General features: G+C 37.6%; 2 protein-coding genes across 2 annotated transcripts; both read left to right on the forward strand.

Moving 5' to 3' along the window:
• Positions 1–6: 6 nt before the first annotated feature.
• On the forward strand, positions 7–5,594 carry LOC146469167 (large ribosomal subunit protein mL37-like). The gene is made up of 3 exons (XM_085123804.1): positions 7–402; positions 3,249–3,589; positions 5,131–5,594. Exons 1-3 carry the CDS (start codon positions 38–40, stop codon positions 5,478–5,480), a joined length of 1,056 nt encoding a protein of 351 aa, XP_084979930.1. The 5' UTR covers positions 7–37; the 3' UTR covers positions 5,481–5,594.
• Positions 5,595–6,673: 1,079 nt separating this feature from the next.
• On the forward strand, positions 6,674–9,851 carry LOC146469168 (prenylated Rab acceptor protein 1-like). The gene is made up of 4 exons (XM_085123608.1): positions 6,674–6,954; positions 8,626–8,723; positions 8,908–9,009; positions 9,478–9,851. Exons 1-4 carry the CDS (start codon positions 6,704–6,706, stop codon positions 9,570–9,572), a joined length of 546 nt encoding a protein of 181 aa, XP_084979734.1. The 5' UTR covers positions 6,674–6,703; the 3' UTR covers positions 9,573–9,851.
• The last annotated feature ends 245 nt before the right edge of the window (positions 9,852–10,096 follow it).

Raw genomic sequence — 10,096 nt, forward strand, 5'->3', positions numbered from 1 at the left:
GATTCGAACCCAGTCCCTGCTCAGCCATAAATTCAAGATGGCCGCCTTCATTTCCATAACGCGTGGAAACCTTTCTCGGTATCTACCGTCTTTTCTTCATAGAAGAGGCTATTGTATTGCAGCGGGCATACAGCCTTATATGTATCATCCTCAAAGCCGCGTTTTGGAACCAGAAAATCAGACACTATACCTTACGAAGACGTTGCAAATGGGGGGAGTTTCAAAATGCTTGCAAGAAACTGTTATAGATCGTCAAGTGAGAAAAGAAATGATGGAAAAATTCAAACAAAACGTCATTCAAACAAGGCTCTTCAACTATGAAGGTGAACATGCAACCAGAGAGATGTGTGCGTTACCCCTAATGCAGAATATGTTGAGGGTTGTGTGGAGCTATTCTGGCAGGTGAGAATCTACACCATAGTGTTTTTTTTGCGGGGGTGGGGGGGGGGGGTGGGGTGGGTGTGGGGAGGTAGGGCGTTGGGAGATACTCATAACATTTTTCAGGTGGTGTTATGTAACCATGTTTTGCAATCTTTGAACCTATTGTGGATTACACATGCTATTGATTCACTGATTTGATTAATTCGTTTCTTCAACTTGAGCAGTTGCAAAAAGAAAGCCCGAAAAAAATTCAGGCTTGAACGGAATTCAAACCCATGACCTTTGTGATGCTAGCGTTGGTGCAGTGCTCTACCAACTGAGCTATAAAGCCAACTGGGAGCTGGTCATATTGTGAATTCGTAACAGAGTCGAACCTCCCTTTGTGACCACCTCTCGTAAGCGACCACCTCTCATTAGCGACCACTTTTCCAAAATACCAAAATTTTTCAAGTCAAATCACTATAGATGGAACCTCTTGTGGGCGACCACCTCTTGTAAGCAACCACTTTTAGAGATGATTCTTTAATATTTTCAATTGTTTTTAACCTCCCGTAGGCAACCACGTGACACACAATCTGCTGTATCTCTCAAGGGCAGAAATTGAAAATGTGTCGCTGTAACATAATATTATTGGCTACATCATTACAGCGGACGCCGTAAATCTCACAGCCGGAGTTACGAGAAGTGTTTCCGATATAGCTTAGCATTGAAACAATTGATAAAATACACATGCACTATACTTCACACTGAAATAACATTTAATCAGATTGAATCCCTTGTAGGAAAAAACTGTCATCTTTTATCGTTCTTATCTTTTTGCTTACATGTATGTTCCGTTCCCTGAAAAATTTAGACAGCGCCACCTGGGGTAATAAAAGAGTCAAGTTTCTTTCAATAATTATCTCAATCGCTGTAATAAGTATTCGTGAGATACAAACAATAATCACCATAGACTGGCCCTAAGATATTTTGCCTGGAATAATTTTGGACCAGTCTTAATATACTTGTAGCTAAGAAAAGTTATTACTATGGGTTTCGATAAGCACTGGCAAAAGGGCTAGGTCTCCGCAATCACCATATGTAAATTACTCAAAATCTAGACATATCCTTGACATTATGGGTGGTCGCTTACGGGATGTTCGACTGTATACCCGTGAAGGATGAATAAATTAATATGAATATATGAAACATCTATTTGAACTGCGGGTGAGAGATTAAAATAGAAGAATTTAGTTATTGATTCATTTATGACAGTTTCTGTGGTGGGTTGTGCTGTCCAATTACTCAGGCATGATACGTCCACATCGCAATTGCTGCCTTTGTGACTTTTAACCAACTTATATTTATACTGTCTTATATCTTACTTGATTATCCATTATTTTAAATCATGTATATGACTTTCATGTACATAATCTTTGACTTATATTTTATATTTATTTTTTTAATTCATTTATTTTCTTTTGTATCCCCAATTTGTATAAGGATATTTTTTCCTTCGGCTAGTCTTGTATTTTGACACATAAAGTTATTCATTCATTCATCCATCCATCCATCCATCCATCCATCCATCCATCCATCCATCCATCCATCCATCCATCCATCCATCCATTCATTCATTCATTTATTTCACTGTCCTATTAATGCCTGAATTGTGGATTCTTATAGCCAATCAGTTTCCAGAATTTTGTTATAGTTATGATAAACTCTGAAATAGGTTATGTTTGGGTGTAGGTTGAATCTAGGATCCCTAGTTTTAAATTTTGACTTGAAAAATGGATTGATGTTAGGAATGTAGTCTGTGATGTGATGTTTAAAAAGAGAAACATACGTTTTGAAAGTGTTGGTGTTTTGAGCTCTAAGCAGCACATGTGACATCCTGTCACTCCCACAGAGAGTAGTTTGCTTTATTTGTTCCAAAGTATTTCTCTATCTTTTACTAGCTAGTTTCCCTTGCAGCCGTTCTGTGTCCCGTCACGGAACGCTCCTCCCCACAAACGGCTGCTCACATTCAAACCACATTCCTTTTCCATAATAATTGTTTTTGTGGTCTATTGAAGGGGCCAGTCATGTATCAGCGAAGCGACAATGACATAAGTTTTTGCATGAAAAAATGACAATGAGACAACAATGACAAGCAAGAGACAACAATGAACCATGATAAACAAACATACTGCAATCTTCCTGCAGCCAGATACAAGAGCATAAGCGAAATCAAGAGTATAGAAATACAAGGATCCTGTGTCTTCACAGAAAACATTTATTAAGTGCTACCTGAAATCTTGCAGTTTATCCGAGCCGATAAACCTAATGAAATGTCCCGGCTAGCATATCAAAAACTAATCCTAACGGTTGAGAATGATCAGTAAAAAAAACTCCATGCAGTATATTTGAGAATTTCCCCTCACGATCAAGACAAACACCATTAAGCAGCAGAAGCAGAACGGTCACACCGCATTTTGATCAAAAGGGAAAAATCTCTTATACAAAAGGAAAGTCGCTTTAAGACATGCTTGTAAAAGCAAAACTGAAAAGGCTTTTATCAACACAACGGATGCACAGTGGGAGTTGCGCAGGTCTGTCAACCCCATTTTAACATGATTCTTATCAAATTAGCTGATGATAAAACACGGGCTATGATTGGGCGAGTCGTCAAGAGATAATTTGGCGCGAGGCAGTTCCAGAAAATGGAACTGTAGCTGTGATTGGCTAAAATCGGGAAAGGAATGTGGCTCGATTGTGAGCAGCTGTTTGTGGGGAGGAGCGTTGTGTGACGAGACGCAGAACGGCTGCGAGGGAGGCTAGTTACTAGCCAACTTTCTTCTTAAGTGGCCAGATTCAAGTAGTTGTTTTTTTTTTTTGTATTTTAGGTTACCGAGGCTGCTGGAGACATCACTGACTTACAAACCCCGTGTCAGTGTATCATACAAAAGAGATGAGAATAACCTTATGGTTTCTGGAAATCTCGGTTTTTTGCTATCGTCAAAATATCCTCTGAAGCAAGTAATGGACATGAAGACGATAAAAGAGACAGAGCAAGTTGAGGTGGAGAAGCCAGAGATTATATCTCCAGTATTCAATCTAAACAAGGCAAAAACAACACAGAAGTTGGACACTGGATTCTTCGATGGTGCTCCGTTTCCTCATCCACACACTCTTGTCATTGTCAGTACAAATCAGAAATGGACTACAAGTGACCTGGTTGCTCAAGGTAAGGTTATCTTAAGAAATTGAGAATGGCTGACTTCTGGACATCCTTTTCATGGATGGTTGTTTTATGGGAAAATTATTGCAATTAGATGTTTCATCTGAAGGTCATGGAAGGTTTGAGCTTTCTCTCTGTCATTATGTGGTTCCTTTAGACAATGGGGTGGTGCTTATTAATAAAGAAGCAGACCTTCGAATGGGGGCTTATTTAGAGAGGCAGACTTAATAGATTGTTGGTGGGGATATTAAAAGAGTTTTTAAGGTACCGAAGTCTCTCAGTGGTTTGAGCGTCTGAGTGGCATCCTGAAGATCTGTATACCTAGGGTATACAACGCAACCTTTGGAATTGTCCAAAAAATGTAAAAGAAATTGCATATACATCCCTAGTTCGACCGAAGCTGGAATATGCAAGTGCAGCTTGGGACCCGTTTTGAAAGAAAGATATCAGTGCTCTGGAAAGGGTTCAACGTAAAGCAGCACGGTTCTGCTCACAGAATTATAATAGATATGCTAGTCTAACGGACATGATTTAAGACTTGGGGTGGGCCACGCTGGAAACGAGGAGAAGGCAGTCTAGGTTAACACTTATGTATAAGCTAACTCATGGTCTTATTGATATAGATAACCGAGAATATTTAATTCAACACTCCGAGAGTCGCACGAGGGGAAGCCATCAATTTAAATTTCGCATGCCATATGCAAATAAAGACGTTTTTAAATTTTCGTTCTTCCCAAAAACTATAGCAGACTGGAACTGCCTCCCAGAGGCCATTGTTTCGTCAACCTCTTTGGAAATATTTAAACATAGGTTATTAGCTTTTCTTAAGTATTAGTATATAGTTTTTATAGTTTTCTTTATTTGACTTTTATATCATTATTTTATATATTGACATATCTGTATTTTATTCATTTGCTAACTTTATTTATTTTTATGGTTGGTGTGATATCTAATGATTTTACCGACCAAATAACATGTAAAATGTAAATCAAAGGCTAGACTCCTGTCGAGGATGCATATTTTATCTTTTTTATTTTTTTATTAATTTTATCTTGCCTTTATCCCATGGTTGTGAAATTCTGAATACTGTATACATCATTAATTTTGTATTGTATGATCATTCTTCAAAGTTGCATATTTTTTCTTTATTAAGGACGGTGCCTACTTTTGTTACAGCGCATACGTTCTGTTTATCTCAAGACACTGGGGTTTTGGAGTATTTTTGCACGGTTTAAAGCTATGTGGAGAAAGCAGAACTTAGCAAGTGCTCTTGGTATCCAAAACGAAAATTGGGGGTAACCATGCATTTTTCAGAGATAATAAAGCTTCAATTTGGGAAAAAGTGCCATACATTGTCAATTGTTGCTTAATTATCTCTGAAAAATGCATGGCTACCCCCAATTTTCCTTTTTAATTTCAGTAGCCCTTGCTGAGATCTGCTTTCCCCACATAGTCATAAACAACCAAAAATACTTCTTTATTAGTAGTCCTAAAGATTCTGTCTTTTTAGCAGATTCATTTGACTGTAGCATTGTTGTCACTTGCAGGTATCATGTTCACATTTGGACGGCTTGCGGCAGAAGCTCTAAATCAAGGAGCTTTACTGGGAGACAAGTTAGAAAAGCCACTCACAGCACAATGTATTACTTCAGATGGAATCAAACTTTCATTCTTGCGTTATCAGTTGAACACCTTAGACTTAGAAAATAGCGATGGCGTCAAAAACATGGCCTGGATCACTCCTGGAGTTTTTATGTATGTAAAGCCAGTACTCCATGAGATTCCTGGAGCCAGGAAAAAAGACCCACCAACTTATGAAGTGGAATTGCAAGGTTTCAATGACACATGCTTTGAAACTTTTGTAAGGATGATTCTTAATGGAGCTCAAGATAGTTAAAGCATTTTGTTCATGTATGGTAAGAACAAGTTTTAATTAATTTTTGAAAGTTTTTGGAATTATAGTATTATACAAAGACTGTTGGATCTGTAAATTTGTCAATAAAAGTGTTGAAGAGAACCTGCCTATTGATCTGTAATTTGAAAAGAAGAGGGAAAACTTGTAAACTATTTTTATAGGTGAAAGTGCACTGAGTCACCACAAGTTAGTTCACAGGCACCCCAATCAAATAATAATTATTAGAAAAGAAATAATCAAAACTAATTGCATGGCTAAAAACTCAACTGGCCAAAGATGGACAATAATATTATTAGCCTTTTAAAATTGTGGCTAAGTACTTCAACTTGAGCTACCAAGAAACAAATCCAACTTGTGGTCAGTTAACCTTGCTGGCAGGGGTGGGGAGGGGCTGGTTCTAGCCGTCTACCCTCTCTTCTCTACAGAGGCTTCGCAATAAAAAAAGAGTGAAAAGTCAGAAATATGAAGTAAAATGGAAATGGAGAAAAAGTGTTACAGGGGATGACAGGAAGAGCGATAAGGAGGTAGTCTTCTTTCTTTCTCTTCTCTTCCCACTGTTGACCATTATTTCACTCTCTCCAGTCCCACATTCCCTTATTTGTCTCAAAGGTCATCAATCCACCGGTAATTAATTATTACATGCTCTCCAGTGATGCAAGCTTGGGCCTCCCGATGGTTTGCTGGGTTTTATTTAAAGATGAGATTGTTGACTTAGCAGTTGTACCTTTGCATGGACCACCTAGCTTGACAGTTTTTGTTGGCAATGAGGTACTTGACCAATGTACTTCCTACAGAACATTCAGTTAAATTCTAATGTAACCCCTCCCCCCGACCGTTGAAAATCAATTCCTAAGTCTAAGATGCTAAAGTCCTTTCTATAATCAGTGCTTGCCCTTGGATGAGATTTTAAGGGTTTCTAATCAAAGCCAACCGATTTTAATACACAAAATTTCCTCCAATATAAGCCCCACCATCCCCGGAAACAAGCTCCCTATGATCTGGAATTTTATGGTATTTCCCAGCCATAAGTGCTATCAGAACTTGATTAAAAAAAAATGCTTTTGAATCCCCCTCCTTGCTATATTTTTTTTTTTCATGATTGCCAATTCTCACCACCTGTGTGGTACCTCCTGGGGAGTGAATTTTCACCGTGGGGTGAGGGGAGAGTAAAATTGGTGACGCAGTCGAAAATTTGCAAACAAGCTATGGCGACGGAGGAAATCAGTGGTAACATCGAAATGGCGGCGGCAATAACTCCTTCCTCTCATGTACAGCTTGCAAAAGAATGGCTTTACCAACGGAAGACAAAACTGAAGCCATGGACAGAGTTTTTCAAGAGTTCTCGCTTCAGCAGACCAAAGACTGTGGCTGAAGCCGGCAGTAGAGTGATGAAGAACCTTGAGGACTACCAAAGTAACTACGTTCTCATCGTAATACTGCTGTGTTTTTACTGCGTGTAAGTATCACGATTCCCCTGAATTGGTATTGTCTTAAAAGAAAAACGTCTGTTTTAATATCCTAAACTTGCTCAAACTGAGTCGAGACGCTAGGAAGCCAAGTGCCAGCATTTTTCCTTAGCCAAAACACAGGAGTTCTTCGACTTACTTCATGATTTGCTTACGTAAAGCCTTCATAAAAGTTTTGTTTGTCCTTCGATCTGTGAGTAATGAAACTAAAAGATGGACTTAGATTTGTTCCTTTTAATCAGCGGTTTATTAGGTGGAATGTTTCAGTATTTGGGTAAGAGTAGTTGAGAAAAATTTAGTTTAATAATGCTTACGTCAAAATCAAAACGTCGGTAAGAATCTTGAATGTTCGATCGAATTTTTATATGTTTGTGCTTAAAGTTAACCTTAAAATGCTGTACATACTTGTTGCCTTATAAGTACAACAGTAGAGTATAGCATCTACATTATGACTCTAAATTTTACGTCTTACTCTAAAGTATTTCATACTGCTCCTAGAGGGGATATTCGACAGCGTCCATGTTGCCCCATATTTGTGAATTAATGCGTGTAAAAAAATACGCCAGCACATTCTTTTATGGAATGTTATTTGCCATGCCTACATGCTGTGTATGGATGGATGGTAATTTTTTTTTTATGACGCCCTGCCTTGTGCAAGCTTCACTTCTACCACCATTCAAAATACTAGGTGATAAATATAGAGCAATGGTGACTCTTAAATTTGATACTTTGTGACACTCATTTTTTGGGGGGGTGGGGGGGGGGGTGCGGGAGGGTTACTGTTTGTAATTTCTTGATGGAATTTCACCAAACCATGACCCTGTCTCAGAGCAATAGTGAAAATGTCCCATACCCTTTTTCAAACTGGGTCTCTAAAACCTTGATTTAACGAACCTCTATATAACAAAGTCCTTGGTATAATGAACAATTTTCTCCAGCCTGGCCTTTTAAAGTGCAGAGAATAGAACCTTGGTGTATAACAAACCAATTTCCCTAGTCTTCGTTAAATCGAGGTTCCACTGTACCCACTTCCAGATCTCCAAACCAAACTGGTTGAAAACTGTACCCCTTGGGATAGTGCATACCCTATGTAGATTATAAAAGGAAGAACCCCCTTCACCCTAGACATTGTGAGATTATTATTCCATTAATAATAATAATAATAATAATAATAATAATAATAATAATAGTAATAATAATAATAATAATAAAGTGTAATAATGGCGGTTTTTGATTAGCAGTTTAAGCAATAGTAATGACGACTGACGTTTCCATTACTCCATGTCATCATTTGAAAATGGTGATGCACAGTCATCAAAATGTCAGTCAACATTATTATCACTTGTTTTTATTGTAAATAATAAATTGCCTTCATAATCTGTTGTTGTTACAATTTTAGGTAATGGTACTGTTATTTCATTTGCTTTCGTTTTTAGTTTTTATCATTTGAGCTCTCTTACTTGTTCAAAGCATTAGTTGTCCTCCTTGATTACCTTTTCTAAGTATATGATCTTCTCTGCGACATGAAATAAAGAATTGTTGTTTGTTGATTCTAAATTCTAGTCAAGCCTATTGAGTTCCAGGAAAGCTTCAAACTGAAATGAAATTAATGTTCACTTTTACCTGTGTGACGTACCTGCTCAAAATTTCTTTCTTTACAGCCTCACATCTCCGCTGCTGCTTATTGCGCTGTCAGTTGCTGGTGGTGGCTGTTTGGTTATATCATACAAAAACCAAGGAAGAAAAATTCAACTGCTAGGTGAGTTAATTTGTAAAGAGATCTGAAACACTGACACTTTATTTGAGAATTTATTGGTGTAAATATTAATATTGCAGTTGTCATTGTTGGAACTATTCTATAAGCTTGTAAAATGTAACTGAGGTACATATATCCTTTCTTATGGTAAATGTAGTGAAGTTATAAACTTTTGCTGAATTTGTAGGTCGTGAATTAAGTCGAGTGGAACAGTATGGACTCGTCTTGTTGATCAGCCTTCCTCTCTTTATCCTGGCTTCAGCGGGATCAACAGTGTTCTGGATCATAGGTGAGTGAAAAATTGTTTTGGTCAAGGCCAGATGGTTTGGTTAAACAAGAACAGTTCCGAGCTTATTAGTTACTGTAATGTAAGGATGATGTAATTGAGGCCAACAAAACTCAGTCCTTCCCGATTTTATCACAAAAATACAAAGTGCCCTCCAAACAACAATAATAATAATATTAATATTAATAATAATGATAATAAATATATTACCCTGCGAGCAGAGATCCCTACTTGGGATCCTACTTGAGATTCTACTTTGGAAACTTAGAAAAGACTAGATGATTACTTCAACATTTATGCATTGCTCTCATCAAGCTCTTCATATAATTTGGTCCAATGTAGGTTCTGGGTTAGAATTTATGGTTTACTATGCGCCATCTTGGCACCAGGGGGCAAGTGAAGTGAAAAATTACAAAGAGTATCTCCCTTCCTGCAATGCTGTTTAACGGGATGTTTTATTGTTTATTGCAGGTGCTTCATTCTTCATCATTGGTCTACATGCTTGTCTCTTAAGTTCCTCTGATACCCCTGCAATCACAGAACAACTGACTATGGAAGAAGTTTAATTGCTGCTCAGTTAAACTCAGCGAGACTTAACAGAGAAGAAGAAAAAACATAAGTGGATTAACAAGCCCTAGAGTCAATAATGTACTCCATACAGACTTTTGGCACAAATGGAACAGCTAGACTTGTTGCCATTAGTTGTTGAATTAACAACACTCAATTCTGTTGTGAAAGACTTTATAACAGTGTGGAGTAAATACTGCAGATAAAGAGTAATTAGTAAAACTTAATGTACTATATCCTGCAAGTATTTATAAATAATATTTTTTGGTTGTGGTGTACATTTTATTTGCAATAATTTGATTCAGATGTTAATTCCTTGTAAGCCCCAATAGTGATCAGCATCAAATTTTTCTTTACATTATCTCTACTCAATCAAACGTACTGGTCACGAGAATAAGCCAAATCGTCACTGCAAGACATTTGCGCAAAAATCTTACTGTAGCTAGGTAACGAGTTACACATGTCAGAAAATTCCAAAAAATGCATATGGGAGGTCACCGACTTTGTTGTGGAGGAATGTTAT

Source organism: Pavona decussata, unplaced genomic scaffold (genome assembly GCF_977016875.1).
Source record: "Pavona decussata unplaced genomic scaffold, jaPavDecu1.1 SCAFFOLD_127, whole genome shotgun sequence".
In the NCBI taxonomy this organism is placed as follows: Eukaryota; Metazoa; Cnidaria; class Anthozoa; order Scleractinia; family Agariciidae; genus Pavona; species Pavona decussata.

Bases quoted from the DNA above. Each gene is read 5' to 3' on its own strand.
- LOC146469167 (XM_085123804.1), top strand. From the start codon at position 38: ATGGCCGCCTTCATTTCCATAACGCGTGGAAACCTTTCTCGGTATCTA. The intron at 403-3,248 runs GTGAGAATCTAC...TTTGTATTTTAG, and splicing joins GTGTGGAGCTATTCTGGCAG to GTTACCGAGGCTGCTGGAGA. The intron at 3,590-5,130 runs GTAAGGTTATCT...TGTCACTTGCAG, and splicing joins AAGTGACCTGGTTGCTCAAG to GTATCATGTTCACATTTGGA.
- LOC146469168 (XM_085123608.1), top strand. From the start codon at position 6,704: ATGGCGACGGAGGAAATCAGTGGTAACATCGAAATGGCGGCGGCAATA. The intron at 6,955-8,625 runs GTAAGTATCACG...CTTTCTTTACAG, and splicing joins CTGCTGTGTTTTTACTGCGT to CCTCACATCTCCGCTGCTGC. The intron at 9,010-9,477 runs GTGAGTGAAAAA...TGTTTATTGCAG, and splicing joins AACAGTGTTCTGGATCATAG to GTGCTTCATTCTTCATCATT.